Raw genomic sequence first — 22159 nt, 5'->3', positions numbered from 1 at the left:
TCCCGTTGAGCTGGACAGAAGTGCTTGGACATGAGGATGCAGATGTTTTTTCCACACTCCCAGCACTGCTGTGTGATGTGTGGAGAGCCCTGCTGGGTCCTCCTCTTACACAGTGAGCACACACCTGCAGCACCATCACCTCCTCCCTTTGTGGGGCCTTTGGATTTTTCAGCAAGAAGCTGCTTCAGCTCTCTCTCTGTGTTGCTGTCAGGGGCCTTTGCAATTCCCACCACCTCAACTCTTTTTGGGTCGAACACACAATCTTCCTCGAAGCCACTGCGCACAGCAGTGAGACCACATTTGGGGGGCACCCAGGCAGTGTCATAGCCATGAGTTTGCCAGGTGTACTGCATGGGATGGTTGTCCTGGTCGATGCGTTTAACACGGCCAACACGAATACGCAGTTTCAAGACAACCCGGTCTGAAGTCGAGCTGTTCAATGGATAATTAGATGCCTTTTTTATATCACGACTGACATACACGCCCCTTCCCAGCATGCCTTTCGTTGACTGTTGAAACCCATTGGAAATGATGTTCCTTGCGCTGGCAACGCTGGTGCCATGGTACATAGAGTAGACTCCTCGGTTTTGGGGTTTCTGGGACTGTTCCAACTCCACACCAGAAAAAGAGGCGCCATCATCCACCACCTCCCAGCCAGAGAACTGCACAGACATCCTGATGAAGCAATGTGGCTCAAAGGCGATATTTATCTAATTGAAGCTCTGTGAGAAAAGAATAAGAACGTGGCAGCCTTTTAGAACTCATTTAGGAGCAAAGAGGGTGTGAATTTAATTCAACAAAAGCAAAAACATTTTGGTTGGCGAAGTGTTCCTCAAACTATTTCTTTTGGCTAAACACTCATTGTAAAAAGAACATTTTCACTACTTAACCAAATTTGTGCCCACATTTTTTTTCAAAGTTGTTATGTTAATTCAGTCCCAAAGAAACATGATCTGCATTTTTTTTTCTAATTTGTGCTAACTTTTCTTGAAAATCATGTTTGAATGAGTGGCAACTATAGTTGCCGGTGGGCACTTACATTGTATTGAACACTATAGAAGTGAAATTTGAATTAAACAACAAAAAAAGGAAGCATAATTCAAATATTATATTTCCCAAAGAGCTGTCTTTATTCAGAAACAATATAATAATACAAAACAAGTGTGATAACAAGCCTAAGCGAATTAGAAGGTTATTTTGCAAATTTTAAATAAACCCTCCTGTTATCAACGCATTTACATCTTTTGTCCTTGGGGTCAATTTGATCCCAGCAATTTAAACCTCCAGAAAATTACAATTAATTAATTACGATTGTGACCCAAGTTTATTTATCAGGTACTTTATGTTTGTTTGCTGACTACCTAAATAACCCATTAAATAAACCATTCAAAAATACATTCAGAATACCTGTTACAGATCACCATAAAAACTCAACTAAAATTGACAAGAGATATCTTTTTGGTGTGTCAATGGATTTATATTATTTCTAAATAAATGTTTGTTATCTGTAGCATTTGGAATTAAAAATAATTTCTCTTATCAAGAATAGTAACTTTATGTTCTAGGTCAATTTCACCCCAATAAGAACAGCCTGTACTTACAAACATCACACAAAAATATCTTTGGTAGAATATTTCTTTGTTGTAACTGCTTGGCAATAAATCTTATACTGTTGGAAAGCCTGTTTATTTCCCTAAATTGTGCCACATTTGTAAGTAAAATCATTTTTTGGGATGAGCAGATGGGTATTTGAAAAAAAAAAAGCATTATAAAGACTATATTGTCACCAAACATCCGACCAACAGTGCCATAGTTCCAAATAATTGAGCACTAAATGTGTAAAATCTGTGAAAACTGTTCACAGCCAACAGATGACTTAAACTGCTGATTTTGCACTGTGGTGGGTTGAAAGACAAGTTTGAACATTAGAAATAGGTGTCATTTCTGAATTAATGTGGACCATGGAACAACAACCTACATTAAAAAACAGCAAGATATAAGTAATCACGAGTGTGCACTAGTTTCAGGGCAGCAGTTTTTTCCTTTAAAATTCAAACAGCTATTTTTCATGTGTAGGCCTCTAAGTTTGCGAGCGATCAAAAGAGCAGCCAAAGTGCGCCGACATCTGCGCCTTTATCGACATGTATCAATATTATAACGTTTGACTACATTTGATCATGTTTCAGCTGAACACTCTCAATCTATCATTAAAAACGCAATTTTCTTATAAGTGCAAAGTAACAAACTCACCTGTCTGTGAGCAGCTGTTTTCCCTGTCAGCTTTGTTTCACTTTCATTTCTGTAAATTTCATTTACGACAATGACGTCATCGCCACATGCAATTATGGCCGGTTAGCTCAGTTGGTTAGAGCGTGGTGCTAATAACGCCAAGGTCGCGGGTTCGATCCCCGTACGGGCCAATCTTTTTGAGTACAAAGAAAGGCTACCTGAGATAATTGTTTTTTTGGCACTTGAGAGCTGGAGTAATAGATAGATAGATAGATACTTTATAAGTTGCAGTCTTAAGTCCTGTCCGAGCAAGTAATTAAGATATTACTTTAGTTATCACTCTCTCAATCATTACTTTCTTTAAATTAGCCTTTAATGCATGACCCACTTTTGTGATGTAACATTAGCCTACATATCAAGTGTCTCATGATTTGTGTAGAAAGATTATTTGGAAATCTTATTCATGATTATTCTCTGTAAATGGAAACATCTACACAGTGACACAAGCCATAATTAACAGTCAAAAAAGGAGAGCAGTTTGCTGCACTCCACTGATTTAAAGGTAAAATAGCCTACATACAGTAACAACACTTTAAACCACTCTTACATGTTGATCAGGTTCTGTAGGCTATTTTTTATACAAAAATAGAAAAGGAGTGTGCGTATCTGTGCCACAAGACACACATGCAAAAATGGCCACTGATATTTTATTTAAAGTACATACTCCCTCTTTATTTCCCTATTACAATAATAAGGACGTAATAGTAAGACTATTACATATGCTTAAGGTGGGATTAGAAACGGTCTCTTCAATTTTTTTCATTAAAGGTTGATCACAACTTAATCATAATGCATTATAGTTAGAATTGAGTTTCAGCTCACTGACATCCTTTCAGAGTACAAAGACAATTATTCAATGGCATTTGAAAAAAACAGTTAAACCCATGGAAGGATTTGAACCTGTGCCCTTCCCTTTTTTCTTCCCCCTTCCTTCTTCTTCTTCCCCATCTTAGATAGATAGATAGATAGATAGATAGATAGATAGATAGATAGATAGATAGATAGATAGATAGATAGATAGATAGATAGATAGATAGATAGATAGATAGATAGATAGATAGATAGATAGATACTTTATTGATCTATCTTAGATCGGGATTATCTTTATTGATCCCGAGGGAAATTCAAGAAAGACTATTGTTCCCCAGCTTTCGCGGTGAAAGTATGAAACAGGTTAAGTAAAACATACTATTACAGGTGATTAGCTGTGATATTATAGAGAGGAATTTGCAATATTTTAACATATTCTGCTTTTTAATCAAATTACAAAACTGTCCCTTTTTTTCATGCACTTAAACATTGAATTGTGTGAAAACTAATTAATGTTCTTTCATCAAGCTTCAATTGAAGTGACAAAGAGAATGAAAGTAACATTATGGACAACTCATCTTCCTCTATAAATCTCTAAATATGAACTAGATTTTTTAATTGACTATATGCTAAATAAAACTATTTAAAAAATGATCCATTATTTAGTTCACTTCACAAAAGATAGTGTCTGATTTGTCTGTGTGATTGAGTTTAACAAAGTCACAGTGTGCATATATAACTGACAAGAATAAAGCCTTCAGCACTCCTCTAACAGTCAAGCCTTGTGTGGACAGAGAGATGAATCAATTTCTACAGGACAAGTTTGATTACAACAAGGGGCTAATTATCAGTTGAATGTCAATTGTCACCAAGCTCTACCTGCACTTTGCTGTGGCTGTACTTGAAAGCCTTCTGAAGCTCTTCCTTGCTAAGGCGGGACTTGATGTCCCCTATCTGCATCAGGGACTCGATGGCATCATGCATGGACAGGAAGCCTGGGCAAAAGAGAGGCAGAGTGTGCAAAGGATCAGCAGAAAGAAAAATTATGATTTTTGATTGATTGATGTGATATATTGGTACTGAGTTTGACTTTTGTTCACTTTTACAACTATTAATGATGTTAGTTTAATGCACTTTAGTGTATGTCCACAAAGTGAGGGTCAGCTATGCTCAGTGCAGCTACATGCTGATGAGTCCTTAGACAAGACACTTAACCCCACTGTAGCTTCGTCAGTGGCATGTGAATGTGTATGAATGGGATAAACGAATATGATGGACATTTTACATACAAAGCAGCCTCTGCCATCAATGTGTGAATGGGTGTGACATGCAGTGAATAAGCACTTTGAGAAGTCAAAAGTCTCGAAAAGCTCTAGTCAAGCTCAACTCTATCCACCCAAAGCACTTTGTAAACACATGTTTTTAAAGATTCTATATAGATAAAGTTGTTATTAATAATTATGATGTTTCTGATTTTGGGTTTCGATAAAGAAATAACTGTTTTTCTCTCTCTCTTTTCTTGTGTCAGCGTAAAGCTTTCTCTAATCAGTTATCATAACTTCATTAGTTTAGAACAGCAGCCTAAAATAAAAAGATGTTTCATTATTGCATTGAACTAATATTCTGTGGCTCTGAACTTGGTGTAAAGATAACCTTTAGCCTCTAAAGGATATTACATTTCTCCTTCTCTGTCAGTCGGATGACCTGCTTCTTGGAAAGAATATTTATGACACTCATCAATTATGTAATGCTTTCTCCCCTTTATCACCCTCTCCTTCCATCTTTTCATCCCTTAAGATAGAGTGATGGCTCTCTCACACAGAGATCGGCAGCTGAGCAGTGATTCATAGAATAGTTCACCGTTTATTTACTGAGGGAGGCCTTGGCTCCTCTCTTTTAATCTATGATTTAACAAAATCTGGAAATTGAGAGAAGTTGACTAAAGAACTGAGGGCTCCTGAATTTCCCAGGAACCCAGGGCTCCTGGGAAATAAGCATCCAGTTGGCACAGCAGTGAGATGGGGATGGATGTCAACAGCAAAGGCAGAGCTGAGCTTCAGCACTTTAGTTAACTGACTCTTTCTGTGGTTTGTCCTGTCTATACCTATGTGATTTAACATGGTATTATGGAGCTTGTGTTAGTTAACATGTGGCTGGCCCGAGTAGACAAAGGCCTGGTTCTGATCAGGCTCCACAAACTTCATGGTTGTCTATAATATCCCTGGGAGAAGGCAATTTGTATTGCAGTCAGCAGTAAAACACAGCCAACAATAACCACAACATAAAATACACCAAAATAAGTAAGAGTCCAATGGATAATAAATACAACAAGTAACCTCCTCCCCTTCCACCACACACACACACACACACACACACACACACACACCTACACACACCTACACACACACACACACACACACACACACACACTTCTTATACATTTCACATTTCTTATTCTTGTTTATAGTCAGAACAAAGCTTCTCATTGTCCTCATGCTGGCAGGCTAACTCTGCAGCTAGAAGCCCTGATTAGTTGATCAAAAAAAAAACTGAGAAGGAAGTTCTTTCTAGAAACTGCCATGATTCTAAGAATTAGGAGAAACTGTTAGTAGGAGGCTTTTGAATACTGGGTATTTCTCATGTCTCCCATGGTGAGTTAAAAATAATCTGAATTCGGCAAGTCACTATTTCCTAATGTATTCTTCTCATGTTTAATTAAACATATCATCATCAAGTCATTGACCACTGTCATGTAAAATGATATTAAGCATCTCACTTGTGAGCAAAAAATAATGATCATATTAATCAAGCAGCCAGGTCACTTCAGTGTATGATTAATATTTCCGTCTATCTTTGTTCGGCTCTTATGTGAACATGTTCAGCATATGCATTTTTCCTTGACGTATATGGTAAATGTTAGCAAACACATGTTTTTGTTTCCTCTCTGATGACAGCCAGTCACAATGATCCCTCACCTTTATGATATTCCTGTTTGAGCAGCTGCAGCTCCTGATGAAGGCCGCTCTCCACTGAGGTCATTCTTTTACTCAGTACAGCTTCACAGCGTTTCATCTGGTCTGCCTGCCTTTGGTGGATCTGGTCCTTCTCGGCCTCAAACAGATCTACACGGGCCTCAACAGCATGTAGACGGTCAGATAATCTGGAGGCTGATTCTTTCTTCACACACAACACAAACAGAAAGGTCACAGATGACACTTATTTGACCCTCACACTGTTTTACGTACCTTGAATAAGCATTTAAACCCTCATTTAAAGCAGCTACTTTCAACATTTGCCCGTTAAAAACTTAAAAAAACATTCAAATGAAATTGTATTTGTTTAGTAATGCTAATAGTTCCTCATGTTATTCCCTTTAATGTATTAACATGTTATGTAATGTCAATAAAGTGACCTTCAATCCTTCAAATAGGAACTTGTATCACAGGTCTAAGTACATTATAGTGGTTTATAATAATGTATTGATACTTGTCCCTTATGTCTCACACTGCAGTGTTATAACTCACTCATACTCCCCCAGTAACCTATACTGCACTTTCCTCTCACTTGATTCTAATTTCTTCAAACTCAAATAACACTTGCTTTTTCTGCTGAGTCACAGCTCAATAAGTGTGACTAAAACTTGCACGGTTCAACACAGCACACAAACAAGCAACCTCTCGCACAATCTGGCAAGAAGGTGACAAACATAAAAACACGATTCTGAACGCAAATACTTGCTTGCATTTTGCCTTTATAAACTGTAGTTCTTTTAGTACCATTTTATCCTGCTGATGAGTGCAGTGCTGGACAGAGGTGTCAAGCTGCTGTTTTGTCCACTTCCTTAGTGAGTCTGTTTGCTCTTTTGCTTCCTTTAAGCCGCCGGAGATCCTCAAAAGCCAACAGATAAAAAACACATTGAAAACGTAGCAACAAATGAAAGTTATAGATATGGATATTTGGGTATTCTATTCATAAAGAAATTGTACTTTTCCCTTGAAAATACTTTATTGTTCTCTCCTCCTCTCTATACTTGTGTATCTTTATCATCATTATGTCAATTATACATCAATATTTAATCTTTACCAAAACCTGCTCAGAATGGCACCGTGTCCTTGTTAATTATGAGCACGGCTTCATCAGCAATAGAGCAGTTTTTTTTTTTTGTGGTCAATGTGATACCAGTCTCAGCAAGCAGGAAGCTGTTGCTGTTGGATGTTGCAACGTTATGTGTATAGACACAGAAATTCACATTCAACCAGATAGCAGAAAAGACATGTCGCCCACAAACGCGAACATGTGCTTGGGTAAGAACATCTTTGAAGAGATGTCTTTTTGAATTTGTTTGGAATAACTATACAGATAACCTTTACTGAAGAAAGCATTACATTTGGATAAAAACACCCTCTAGAGTTTACCTCTAGAGTTTTCCATTTGTATAGCTTTTAGTATCTCACATTACCCACCAAGCCCACTGGGTGAAAAATATTAAAATGTCTGGGATAAAAACTGCAAAGCAGGCCATGCTTGCAGGAATATTGAGTGGGCTGTATTGTAGTATACAGCCCACACTGTATCAGGCTGTAGTACAGTGTGGGTGCTGTCTTGGGCTGTTCTATGAATTTCTCCACTGTACATAAAAAGAGGTTGGCACTTCAGTTCAACTAACCTTCTCTCCCTTAATTCTTTAAATCCGAGACCTTCTCCCTCAATAAGAAAATAAACGAGGCACATGGCAGGACTGTAAGTGTGTGACATCTCATCTATCGGGCTAATGCTGACAGACTGTGTGTACTCAAGACAACAGGACAGCAGGTTTGGAAATGTTGGAGGTGTTTTCAGAATCTGCCTGCCTCCATGAAGTTCAAACATCTTCCTATTGTCAGAGTGTCGATTGTTTTTTCTCTTCTTCACTTCTTGAGTCTGAAACTTGTTGCCATGAGGATTTGATTCTTTCGTTAGGAGTCAAAGTGTTGCTACAACACACACCAAAGCAGAATTTCTAATTAATTACTGAGATACAAACTGGCAACTGAGATAGACATTTTAGAAAAATGTGTTTAAAATGCAGTCCTGAATTTTAAACTACCAATGACTTTGCATCTTATTTTGTCTGAAGTGACAGGATAGAACAACTTTTGCAAATATGCAAGGTTTCAGTTATGGGGAGTTAAACTCTGTAAAACTTCAGATATTGGAATTTATTTGATCAAAACATATTTTTCAGTTGTCTGGCTTAACGTTTTGGGCCCTTAATACTACTGCGAGGTTGGTTCCAAGAAAAACAAGATAGGAGTTGCCACTGGGTGTCTTAGCCATAACCAAATTGCTTAGAACTAAAACGGATTTGACTCAAAAGTTAAATAGGAACAAGGAGGATGTGACATCTCACGAGCTTCCCCTGTAGACCTTATTAAAAATAACACCAATGAGTTTGTAACTATGAAAGGATTGATGTATTTGTGGTCACTTCTGGAGTGGTGGATATAAGAAATAATATTTGAAAGTGTTTTTCCCCCCTTTATTTTACCTGTTTCAGAAACACAGCATTACTTTCCATACATTTTTATACATCATTCTTTAGGTTTCCACATGCTCAGTTACCTGGTTTATTACATTGCCCCATGGTAAAACTACATGATTCATTATGTGTTTTGCTGCTGATTTGGATCATTTATGCTCAGAGCTTTTAAATCAACTGAACTAACAGCTTTATTGTGCCTCTAGCATCAATATTTTGAGACTGCTATGGTTCAGAGATGCACAGCTTGAAACTGCAGAAAGTTAGGAGCATGGATATCATTTGATAAGCCAATTTGTTGCACAGATTTTTCTTTATTATGTGGGTCGGGGCAGAGTGACGAAGGGAACTTCAAAAGCCAATCACTTAGTCGTGCTGAAAACAAAATCATGAGCAGCATATGTCATAAAATGATCTTGAAGAAAGGAGAGTTTAGATGCAATGAATTTCCCTTGGGATCAATAAAGTATCTATCTATCTATCAATGACATGTTAGGTCCACTTACAGGGCAAACTTAACTTTAGGCCTGTTATTGTAGAAATACAGTTCCATACAGATATTATACTGAAGCTATGAGTGTTTGAATGTTTCCCTGAATTCAATATTTAATCATTCATACTGTTAAGGTAGATTTGGACGATTCGCTGTTGCAGTGTGCATGCATTCTACTTACTCTTAAGTTAATAAACGTACCTGTCTTCTAGTTGTTCGAGTTGCGCCTGAAGACAAGACATGAAGCTCTTTTGACCATTATATTGGTTGGACACTGAGGCCTCCAGTCCCCCCAGGTCATGATACAACTTGAGAAAAAAAAGAAATCAAACACACATATCATGTTATTTGACGCTGTAGGATCATGTGTTGCTGCCTCCATGAGATGATTTTTAACCGTTGCAGTTTCTGCTCAGTCGAGTAGACTGAGCCTCTGCACCACTCCCTCTGTCCAATTAGGGGACTTGCAGTGTGCCAGCGGTGACCCACTTTCACTACCATTTCAATTATCTTTATGGTACCTGCTTGACCAGTGCTGCACATTGAATGTGCTGCCATGACCATGATTTATTCCTGTTACCAGCAGAACAGAGTGTACGCTGAATCAAGGAGAGTGTTTGTTGACAGCGTTTTGGGCCGGCTTAAGATGAAGTAAAGTGACAGAGAGCATTATGTGACGTGTGTGTCCTAATCCAGGGTTTGAGTGTTTTCATATATTTATGCCGTATGAAAAAAAACAGGACTGAAAGGGCAGCAAAAACTGTTCAGTGTGGGACTTTGATGTTCCTGTTTGAATCCATTTCACATCATATTTCATTGTGTTTGTTGTTGCACCTCTGAGTTTTCTGTATAAGGTCCGTTTCTCTTCGCAGAAGTAGCTCTCAATAGCTTGAAAAGAAAACAACCAAACAAATAAAAAAAAAAAAAAACAGCAAGACTGAAAAGTCTAATCATCACTGGTTTCTTTTGTCAGATTATTATTTTCTTTATGCAAGTAGCAACTCAAATAGAGTAATCCCTCTTTCCTTTTTTATCCTACAAGTACAAAATAGAGCCCATTACTCTATATGATTTAAGACTGCAGCGTTCAATGAATCCTAGACTCCACTGTCTGCATAAAAAACATTGGTGGGTTGGTGGGCAAGGCTTGTAGATTTAACTTGCAAGGGGAAATATAGCATCATTTTATGTATTTAAAAACAAAATTAAAATTAACAGGCATGCTAGTATAGGGCATTAAATCCGTAATGAATCAAAGCTGGCCTTAAATGTTAAATCCAGAATACTGACGGTCAAAGTACTTGAGATGATATTAACAGGCATGATATTTAACGTGTTTGCCTTATTAATCCACTGTGTTTGTGATACTATATGTATGTTTCTTTTTGTTTGCTTTTTGTGGTTGTATCCTTTTATCTAGAGTTACCTGTATATGTTAAACATTGTTGATTATAGTTTATCTATTAGATTTGAATAATCTTTCAGAAATGATGTCTAGATAGAATAAAACATGGACGGAGTGTTGTCACCCATCAGTCTGTGAAGTGGACTATTGGAGCCTATTGAAGGCTGTCACCACATTAGAACTGTCTCAAACACTTTCAGTAAACTAAGTTTCAAACTAAGTAAACACGTTTATTTCTGCTGTGAAAATGGGGATTTTATATAAGTGTTGATGGAGATTCCCTGGCTTTTGGAGCCAACCTCAAGTGGACACATGACAAACTGTATTTTTTTGCACTTCTGCATTTGGTTTAGTTTTAAACACTCGAGGTTGCCACTTGGCTAAAACGTTGAATGTAACTTCTAACTGACAACCCACTAAATTAATACCAATTCGTAGAACTATGGTCTATCCACAGAAAAAAAACAACAATATTTATTAACCCTGAATATTCTTTAATCAATTGTCTTTTTGGTGTCAAGCTGATTGTCGATATTTTGGACATAAGCAAAACTGCTGCTTTACATTTGATCTGCCACGTGTTGTTTTCTTTTCCAGGCACTTAATCGTCACCTCTTACTTTGGACTCCAGTTCTTTGAGTCGTCCGTCCAAAGCTGACTTGACCCCTGCCAGTTCCTGCTGTAGTATTTTCAGCTGCTGCTCCCCCGAGTTCACGTTGCCGCTCAGCTTGGCGATGCTGGCATCACACCTGTGATAATAGGTGAGGAAGCAGAGGAGGAAGCAATGAATGAGAAGAGTGGGATGAGAGGGAGTTAAGACAGGTGTGAAAGTCACAAAAAATCATGCATATTTCACATAGTCAACAGATAGGCAGATAGAAAATAAAGATGCCACCATCGTGGATGGAAGCAAAAAGAAGGTATTCTTAATGCCAAGCAGTGTATCCTATAATACTGAAAATCCAGTGTATACATGTTTAGTTATGTTAATAAATTACTTTTTCACGTGCAGGTGAAATGCGGCATCCCATTGAATAAGTAGTTTATCAAGTATACTCAACAGATTCTGGAGAAATACATCTCACATTGAACATCTTGTTTCCAACCTTCTTTCTGTTCAGTTTATGTAATAGCTATGACCTTAACTGATCTTTATCAGCACTGCAAGACAGCTCTCTTCCTTCCTTTACTGAGTTTAAGAAACACCCACTACTAAGCCTTTGAATTCTCTCCTTTACTTCTCCATCAGGTTCACTGTGCGTGCATGTCAACATAATAATTGTGAAAAAAAAGCTGTATAAGCTCAACAATAAATTTCAGCTGCTAATTGTCAAGATTGTCAAGTTATTTCCCTGTAGACCACTACATCCTGTCCATAAAGAGCTTCACAAACCAGCACAGCTCATCAAAAACCACTGGCACTTAACTTGACCATTTATGACTGACATTTGGGAGGTCATTAGCCAGAGTGGGTTCATTTACTCTACTGCCTCCATTAGACTTTAAATAAACTGTTTGTTTAGTAATAGACTATATCTCCTGCAAGTTCTGAGCAATCATTGCTGGAAATATTAATAGGAAATCAGCCACATGTAAAAAAAAACATCAATTCTTATTTAGAGCAATTGAGGCAAAGCAACTTAAAAAAATGCCTCTCTAAAGCATTCCAGTCTGTTGTAATAAGCTCAACCAGCACAGACACACAATGATGAGCGTATGCTAATCAGAGTCCGAAGTGTGCTCAAATCTTCAAACTTTACTCTGGGGAGGAGGAAATAATGTGTGCATAATTGTAAGGCCGGATAAAGGTGCTAGACAGAGTGTAGAATATACAGTAATATTTCATCAGAGAGACACAAAAACAAGTATGAAATCACATAGATATAAAGCGTACAGACAGACTGAATGGGTCTTGTGCACTGTAAGTTTGACTTAACTTAACTTTCCCTTGCAGTCACTCCTTTTGACCTTCACATGGGGCAGCAGTTCAGTACTGATGTTTGAAATCTGTGTTTTTGTACCCCTTGAACCCTTTTGACTTCAATTTGAGGAAATAAACTTTGTAAACCATAACTGATGTTTCCTTGCTGGATGATGTAATCTTGACCTGATGCCCATGATGATAGTCGCTCAATAGGTCGCTCAAATTGTACTCTTCCTAACAATATTTTGATTTACTCTTCGTTGGCCAAAAATGTATTGAGTACCTGGCTACTCTTCCTCTCAGGTCCCCGATGCCTGCTGTGTTCTTCTGATCCAGTTCTTGAACAGCCTTTATTGTTCCAGAGGTGTTCAAGTCCCGCTCTGTGAGCTGTCTCTCCAGGGTCTATTCAGAACAATGACATGTTTTGCTAGTTTATTTTAGGGCAAAAGTTCCAAAATGTTTCATATCAGAAAAAACAATCAAACTTCCCAAGAAACAAAGAGTCACATACCTTTATTGATGATTTTTGAAATACAAGTTAGGTGAGACATTACCTAGCTTAGGGAAATCAGAAGAAGCAGCATTACCAGGACCAGAGTGATCACTTTCCACTTTCCACTTGTCTACATGGCCTTTACACTTAAAGGCCATGTAGCTATTTAACTACTTCTGCTTCAAATAATCTCTGATGAGTCTGAATCGTTAAAGTTCATGTTACTGGTTTTTGATTTTTTTTTTTAAATGTAGCATCATTTTGGATTTATGTGTCTGAGTAGATGTAAAATTCTATAATGATAAACCATTGGTTAGTCATCACTTCACCACCAATGCATGAATGATCAATATATAGGCTGTATAGTAGGCCTATCATTGATATCCCAACATCAAAGACAGAACCCTCTGGCTTGTCATCTGTGAAAAAAAAAAGACAGTGGATGATCATTTAATTTGATTGAGCAGCATATCCACTGCGTATCCTAGTTTATTAATTCTTCATGTACAGAATTAATTAGCTCTTATGTATTTATGTCATATTTCTGAGAATGACAACATCGAATCACATTAATGACCCATTGAGCATGCATTTACGCACTCAAGGATTTCATTCTTACTCACTCTTTGTATACGGCTGTTGAGTTTTTACTGGAATCAAATTTCAAACACTTCACAGTATTTTTTCTAACTGCCGTTTTTCAAAGGTTAGCAAGTGCTTGACTTGCAGTATTTATTCAACCACATACTGTGTACATCTTACATTTTCTGCTTATACAGACAGAATCTCTAAAGGCTTGCTGTTGACGAAGACTCGGGCAGGCTCTGCTCAGGCACTGCTGCACCATTCTATCAGGTGTAATCAAATCAGCTGTGAGTTTGTGGTCGTGAGTGGGGTTGTGTGCTGCACATCAAAAGAGACGAGAAGAAGCGGAGGCAGATAAAAGGGCGGGCAGGGACAGAAAACCAAAGAAGAACTGAGAAAAGAGAAACCACACAGATGGGAAATGACTTCATCCATGAAATGAGACACACCCTCCTCACTAACCCCCTTGTATACCTGTATGTCCTTGCTAAGATGCTTCACAATGCGTGTAACAGTCAGTATGTGATTTTCCAGCAGTCTGCGGGACATTGCCTCCACCTGGAGGGATCCTCTGGTGGACTGCAGACCTGCTGCCACCTCTTCTTTGATCCTGAAAGCCTGCTCCAGCAACACTGCTAGTGTCCTCTCCTGACCGCTAAGGCCACCTTCAAATACATCAGACCTAAAATAGGAAGAAACAAGGACAGAAAAGGCAAGCTATGAGTCTGTAAAGATAGGAAGCTCATTAATATTGATTTTGGTAATAGAGGGATTTGTGTTGTAAATAAGGTCAAGTTAATTTCTTTCACGCTGGAGGCACAGGGTGATAGATTAGGGTGATAAAATACACTATCAGAGGGTGACCCAGAAGAATAACACAGAGGTGATTCAATCGGCTTTAATGCCATGAGATCACTTAAAGTCACCAGATCTTTCATTTCATCGTTGTTCCCGACCCGTTTTCTGAAACAGTGAAATAGTTGCAATAGTTAAATGAATGTTGAAATATTCTTTAAACCTTTTTAGGGCATTTTTCAAAACACTTAACAGAGAATTTTTTGGGGGGGTGAAGTGAATAAATATTCCATAATTTGGTGTTTTAAAAAGGATTGAAAATTGACATCTGCTGATAAAACATAGACATGAAGGATGAAGATCTAAAGTGTGGAGAAGCCTTGAAGTACTCAGGTATATATATGTTCCTTTTCACATGATATTTTATTCAACCAGTCTTTGTTTGTAATTCAACACAAATGCTACTTTTCAAAAGAGAAGGTAACACATCAAACTATTTGTTATAGTATCTGACCTAACGCGAATCCATCATGAGCAAAAACAAATATTTGAGAAAATAAGTATAAGTTACCTGCTGTGATTCTTATACGACTGTAACTTTGGCTTGTACGACATTCTTTTTCTCTGAAAGAGAAAAACATATTAAACACTTTGAGTGTAATATATAATAGCTTTTACCCCACTGTGTGTACCCCCCCCCCCCCCCCCCCCCCCCACACACACACACACACACACACATATTAAAACAAAACATATTCATTTATAAACATTGTCTATACAGATTCAGTTGTTTTACATTTTAGAGTACTCACAGGTCTGATCTTTTCTCCAGCTAGAAATCTTGAGTTCATGTGTTTGTGTTGACACTTGGTAACTGTGGTTTCCTTGAGTGGGGAGTGCCTGACTGCCACTGTGAATTTTTTCAGTACGGTAATGTGAGATTAATGTGTGGCATACTCTGCCTAACTTCATCAGCATGACTTAGCAAACCAGAGCATAGACTGTGGACTCTCACTCATACTATAAATGTATCTGACTTACTCACCTGTCCACAACATAACAAATTCTCACAGCAGCAGTTTCTCCAGTGAAAAGAGAAATTGTGGAGCTTCCTTTATGTTAGACCAACCTCAATGGTTGATTTCTTCAGACAGAAATCTTAAAACTGTTCAGTAATGTAATGTTTTGTTTTGTTTTGTTTTGTTTTACCTTTTCCCTTCATTATAAACTGTAATTTTACTTTTTTGTTTCAACATTTGGGCTACATTTGGTGTCTTATTGTACTTGGCACCTACTTCAAGTTTAAGTACAGTATTAAAGAAATAACCTTATCATAACTTGTTCAAACTTTTCATTAATTTTTGCTTTTGTCTGTGAACTTCATGTGCTTGACCACAGACGAACCTATTACTCTGATTGCACATTTTCATTTCAGTTATTAAGAATCAAAATAACAACCTGAAACCTTTTCTTCACACAACAGACGAGTTGGTCCTACTCTGCAGTAGTTTCACTTAAACTTCATAATTCTGACTCAAAACCATTTCAAACATGAAGTATTCAGAGTACAGGAAAGATTCATAAAATGTGTACCTGAATTTCCCTCGGGATCAATAAAGTATCTATCTATCTATCTATCTATCTATCTATCTATCTATCTATCTATCTATCTATCTATCTATCTATCTATCTGAGTCGTTCTTTAACATTTAAGACATAGGTCATTTTAGGTCATTGGTCAGTATGGGGAACATTTCTGACTAAATCATGCTAATGCTGGTAAACAGCAAATTTATGATTCCATGAACTGGGATTTGGTATTAAGGGAATATAAATCATCTAAAACATAAAAGGCTCTGTAAGCCGTCGCACACAGTTATGCTATACTCTTTCAACGTTCAGCCTCGCTCTGTCTTAATGAACCATGAGGTATGATTCAGCCCCTGGTTTGAAAATGACCTCAACATGTTTTTTAAGTGAGACCTATCGTACAGTATTACGCCCGAAGACCCTGAAATTACCTTCAGCTGAAAAATACAAATTTGACTCTTTGAATGTATTTTTGCAGATTTGTTTGTGCTGTCCCACACAAATGTTCAGCATTAGGCAAGCGTTAGTTCAGCATTATCAATAGGAGCAGGATCATTAAGAGGGAAGGCCGGCTTACTGCAGGTTCATCAGTTATCCACCCTGGCCAAAAAGACAAGCTGATGGTCGCTGAAAGGAAGTGTCTGGCTCATATGCTTGCATCTCCATCTACCTAAATGAGAGAAGGGTTGAGAGGCAGTGTGCTGTGTTGCTGCCAGTTCCCCTTCTGCTTATAGTTCAAGTATTTTATTTTGTAGGGTGGCAGAGAATTCATGCAACTAACTTAAGATAAGGAGACCTGGAATTGACTTTTGACTCAATGTTTTGGTATTAGTATCAGTATTAATCAGATATATTTATAGGACATACAAATCAAATAATGTTACAAAACTCTACATCGAAGCAAAGCATACACTTAAGGCTGATTTTATGATTGATAGACTTTCAAGGCTGAAACAAACAGAATGCTGCATCAGAGCCACTTATACACCTTTAAAGGGGACATATTATACATTTGGTCACCTTTTCAAACAGTCCCTTGTGCTCTAAATGAAGTATCTGTGTTGTGCTGTGGTCAAAATATAACATGAATTAAGCAACAGAGGAGGTATGTGACCCTGCAGAAAACCAGCTCTCACAGAATGCTCAGTTTTGGTATGTGCCTCTTTAAATGCAATGACACCCCCCCCCCCCAGTTTTCCCAGTAGACATCACTCTATAGTGAGAAAGTGAGAATAAAAATGGCAGACCTGCGTGAACGTTTTGCTCTAGGCTGGAGGTGGAGTCCATGGGTGGAAATACCAGGGGAGGGGAGGGAATTTTCTTACCAGAAACCAACTTGTGATGTCACAAACTAAGAATTTTTAAATTTTCTCCGTGTGGTAAGACTAAAGCCTAGTTTATACTTCTGCGTCGCGTCAACGCCATGCCCTCGGAGTAGACCTGACGCCGTCGTTGAGCATTCGTAGTTCTGCGTCGAAGGAATGCGTTGCCCTGCAATTCACCGCCAAGCCGCTAGGATGAAAGAGACGTTTGCGGAGGCGGTCTGTTCAACAACTAAACCGATCGAGGCTGAAAACCATTGAATTTAACACACTCGTTAGCCCACTGAGGAACCTGGATGAAGAAATGCATTTACGCTACTTTCGAATGTGGCTGATTTTCTTCGCTGTATACAGCCTTTTAATATTTCCGTTGTGACTGTAAAAGCAACTGCTGGAAATGACGTTCTGAGCGGACCAATCACAGTCCTTGCGGTTTGCGTCAATGCAACGCGTAGTCAGGATTTTTGGGAGGTGCACCTAGGGCCACTGTGGAGGGTCCGCATAGGGGTCCACATCGACCGCGTAGCTACGGTGTCGACGTGATGCAGTATAAACTATAGGCTTAAGGCAGACAACAAACAAAAGATGGATGGATGAATTTATTTCAAATTCTGTGGATTTTCATAATATGTGCTTTAATCATCACCAAGGTCATATGATGGTTCATAAAAATACATTTCAATGCAAGCAGCTTTTAAGCATCTGACTTCTTGCAAGAAAAAGTAAATTCATGCATTACAACCACCAGTCAGATTAAGAAAAGCGTTCTTTCTCGTAATTATTGTCTGTGTTGTGTTTATGAGAAAGCGGGCACAGTGTTCAGGGATATGGAGCAGGTCAGCACTGGAGCAAGGGCTAGAGGATAAGACATAATGAACTGTAACACACACACACACACACACACACACACACACACACACACAGAGCAAAGCACAGCAGCAGTAGTACAGCAGCCTTAAATAGAGAGGAGGCTGTTGAGCGCTGCCTCCTCGCTGCTGCTTGTAATGATAGCATTCACTGATGCCTGACCTATTTGACGGGTTGAAGATATCAAGACTATAGTGGTTAAGGTGAAAAAATAAATCCACATGACACAGGTTGTACATCCAATCCAAATGTTTCAAACCCAGTGTCAGTTCTGGATTCACCAAGGATGTTGTGAAACATTGGCTTTAATAACCCAACACACACAGCACATGTCACACTACACAGATAAACTCAGATGCTTGTGACAGGGAATGCACAACTGAATCATAAACATATCCACGAGGCATTTTGGGGTTGCATTATGCAATCACCAGCATAGAGATTATCCAGTCAAGTGAGATGGTTGGCCAGAGGGAGGCGCGGTGCAGCCTGGGTTCTGCATTTAAATATAAAACAATAAATGAGGAAGTTTGACTGAACCCTTGTAAAGCAGATTGGACGGAACAAGGACGCAAAGACGGTCTGCAACTAAACGGAGCATCTATAGACAATTACCTTGCAGAAGTCACTGCATATGTCAACATCACCGCTGAGAGGAGATATAGTCTATCTTCAAAACAAGAGGATATTGCATTTTGTCAGCGAGCTGCACAGTGTCATAAACATTCACGCTGTTGCCTGCCTGAACAGACAATCTACAAGGTTCGTTGTGAGACTTGCTCCCCTTTCATCATCACGCGTCTCCTTCTTGGCGCTCTTTAAACTGATCATCAGTGGAAGTGCTCCCGAGCTGCAAGAGCCCAACTGTCACAACCCTCCACCACTCAGAGTGTGCTCAGGCTGGCTGGCTGCTGCACAGGCACCATGGAGCAAAAATCACCCAAGGCTGATAGCCCCGCAAAGGGACAAGAGTCTCTGTCATATCAGCGGAGGATGTGGAAGAATTTCCAGGAGAAAACCAAGCCCTGGCTCAGTCCTAAACTAGGATCGGAGCGTCGCGGTACCGGGGGCGCTGAGGGCAGCAAAAAGGAGTCTGGATTATGGATGTTTAAGAGGAAAAAGAAACAGTTAGACCGGGTTTTTTCGTCGTCTCAGCCGAATCTCTTCTGTTCTGCGCCAGCGCCTTTTCAAGGAGATAGTCAGACTCTTGGTAGCGATGCGGTCCCGGGCACCAGCAGCGACGTGCAGCCTCTTCTCCATCATCTTGGCGCAGCTTCTGGAGCCACGGGGAGCAAACCCGAGCTAACGACGCATGGGAGTCCTAAACTCCCTGTCTCTCAGCTGATCATGTACCAGCAGAAGAGCTCGTCTCTCGGGTCGGCTTGCTTCGAGAAACTGGTAGTTGACCCGGCCGCGGTGCTGGGAGAGGATGAGCAACTGCGTAAAAACGCAAGTGATTCTGTGAGTATAGGCTGCATCATGTGGTAAAAAAAACAACCCGCACGTAGTTGATTATGTGTTACTACCAAGTTGAACTTAAGAGTCTTATAATCGATACGGAGGTGGGTTGGGCTACACTACACTGGAAATTGAAAAGGAGATAAGTTTTACGATAGTGATTCTGCTGCTGCTCTCTGCTCCTGTCATGTGATGCGCTCATCGATTTGACAGTTCGTTGCTTTCTTTACCCTGTCCTGGAGACTGGGTGACTACAAACACGGCCATTGTTAGGCTATATGTCTGTATTAGAAGACTATGTCATATTTTGGGTTTGTTTTCTGGTAACCATTACCCCAATGCTATATATCCTGGCTGTGCATAGTAAAAAGACTGGAGGGATATACTTTGCTCATTTACTGTGTCCTTTTGCCAGCATGCATCGTTTTATTCAAGTGAAAGGGACTGTCCCCTAGCTTCACTGTCCATCTGTCACAGTGTCCTTGCCTCGGCTACAACGGTCCCATGCATGCTCAAGGGTTCATCATGCCTGTCCTTTTCATGAGAAGGGGCCAGCTGGCAAATGATTATAAGGCACCAGCAGTGTGGAGATTCATGACGAGTATATTCCCACACAACTCAGCATGCTGAGTCAGGGTTCCCCTATAAGAGAGACAGGAGCTAAAGGAGTAGTGAGGGTTGCGTTCACAAAAATGACACTCAGGCCTACATGTTTGAGAATAAGAAGGATTTTCAGTCAAGTCATGAAAAATATGAAAAGAGTTTTGATTTTTGTCTAGAAGACTTGTCACACGATTACCACATCCCTGAGAAGGACAAGCCATTTCAGACAAACAGTGCTTATATTTAATAGCACTGTCAATAAATATAATATGGAAGACATAGAATGTGTTAAAGCCAACAAGTGCATTACATTTCGGAGGCAGTAGTTGTTGCAAAGCGTTTTTCCCAGCCCTCGCAAAGCATTCCAGACTCGCTTCTGAGCACCATCCAGATCGCTGTCGAAAAGTGATTTAGCATTCAAGCACACTTACCCATTAAATCGCCTAGACAAGTGGAGCGGACTCTGCTGAAGAGGTAAAAGAAAGCAAATACTATATTAATGACTTCATTGAAATTGATCTTGCAGTTAAATGAAAGCACTTCACCACATCAGTTACATAATACAGAGATTGCACTTTGCTAAATAGAGTTTTAGCATTCAGCTTGAGCCACTATTTTACCTCCTGTTGTTGCCATTTTTATCCAAACTTCTGTTGTTCTTTAGTCGGATTTTCCTCATAGTATGCAAAATGTGGGCAGCAGCAGTAAACAAAGTGACATCACCATCTTCTCAGTGGAGCGATAGTGTAATTTGTTGTGCATTCACAGCCACTGATGTATCAGATACAGTCTGTTCTTTGTTATGTAATAGTATGTAATAAGGTTAGAGGAAGAAGACAGAGCAGTAGTGGCAGGAGATGATGGGATGAGAGGGTGTAAAGGTGCTGAGGACATACAGGGTAAGTCCAAGTGAAAGTTGACGAGGGAATGTGTGATAGGAGAAGATTTAAAAAAAGAGAGGGGAAGACAAGAGGTGAGCAGAGATGAAATGAGATTGGAGATGCTTTATGTTGCATTTTATCAGCAAAATGAACGCTCAACATCCAAAGTCAGAGGCAAACACGTTACTTCAATATCCTTAGCTGTTGCAGTTTTGCATGTGTCTATATGTGCATCCAAAAGAAGAATTAAAGTGCATAATGCTCTTTAATCCTGCCAAAACACCTACCAAGCAAGGATTATAACATGAAGTCTTCATGCTCAAATCGAGCATCAGGTGAATGTACAACTTGTCACTACTAAAATGAGAGCCTATGGTTTCAAACTACAATTTTACAAATTTGACATGAAATCGATAATTTTATTGTAAACATTTGAAACATAATTAACAGAATGTCTGCAAATTTTGGAAATTTGATAATGAGATTTGGAAAGTAAATGACGGAAGAGATGAATGCCCAGTGCTTGAAGTCATTTCATTATAATTCTAATGGAGTGTAAAAACAACACATTTCCTTTTTTTCTGCTTGCTATTCAGGCCTTGCATTTTAAAGCAATAGTCTATATTCACTTTCATGTTGAGAGCAATAGTATGAGAATGGCCATGGTCATATTGTTGCTTATCTAAGCTTCACATTTTTTAAATGATCTCTATTGTACACATAAGAGCTTTGGTGGATCAGATATAATTTGAGCTAAACCTTCTCAACTTAAACTGGTGCGCATTTCTCAAAAATTGTAAGCTTCTCAAGCTCTGAGAAGCCCAGTTTCAAGTACAACAGTGTTTTAAAATAAAATTGATTGAGTGTGTTTTTTTGGTACTAAAGATAAACTACTAAACTCTGAGCCTATCTTGCAATGAAGAAATGTAAACATTCAAATGAGTAAATAAGTAAGCAGTATTTTCTTTTAGAACCTGTTAACTGATGTAGGTAATGCAAACACTAGTGATGTTTCTAAAAAAAAATGCTTTGTCACGCAGTTTATACGAGATTGGCTCTTTTAACTAAACGTAACTTTTTAAGTGTGTTAGTTTATAACTAGTTTCAGTATAACATAATGTTCGAC

General features: G+C 38.9%; 2 protein-coding genes across 5 annotated transcripts in view; one reads left to right on the top strand and one right to left on the bottom strand.

Moving 5' to 3' along the window:
* Window positions 1-654: 654 nt before the first annotated feature.
* On the bottom strand, window positions 655-18834 carry fam81b (family with sequence similarity 81 member B). 2 transcript variants are annotated; one of them, XM_079337754.1, is made up of 10 exons: window positions 18707-18834; window positions 14884-14936; window positions 13992-14199; window positions 12723-12841; window positions 11135-11264; window positions 9312-9418; window positions 6876-6987; window positions 6075-6276; window positions 3979-4094; window positions 655-722 (listed from the first exon to the last, which is right to left on the bottom strand). In XM_079337754.1, exons 2-10 carry the CDS (start codon window positions 14925-14927, stop codon window positions 711-713), a joined length of 1050 nt encoding a protein of 349 aa, XP_079193880.1. In that variant the 5' UTR covers window positions 14928-14936; window positions 18707-18834; the 3' UTR covers window positions 655-710. The 2 variants fall into 2 exon arrangements, with proteins under 2 accessions (XP_079193880.1, XP_079193879.1); XM_079337753.1 differs by lacking the exon at window positions 18707-18834 and adding an exon at window positions 15125-15175.
* Window positions 18176-22159, top strand: part of mctp1a (multiple C2 domains, transmembrane 1a) — a 119932-nt gene continuing 115948 nt past the window's right edge. For 2 of the 3 annotated variants that reach the window (XM_079337691.1, XM_079337690.1), the window contains exon 1: window positions 18176-19552. In XM_079337691.1, the coding sequence (XP_079193817.1) occupies window positions 19016-19552 (537 nt within the window). In that variant the 5' untranslated portion in view covers window positions 18176-19015. The remainder of the gene's footprint in view (window positions 19553-22159) is intronic. The other variant, XM_079337692.1, reaches the window with a different exon arrangement.

This window comes from Symphodus melops (assembly GCF_947650265.1).
Source record: "Symphodus melops genome assembly, chromosome: 1".
Classification (NCBI taxonomy): Eukaryota; Metazoa; Chordata; class Actinopteri; order Labriformes; family Labridae; genus Symphodus; species Symphodus melops.
The sequence above is the reverse complement of the archived record's forward strand: the minus strand, read 5'-3'. Positions and strand labels throughout refer to the sequence as shown.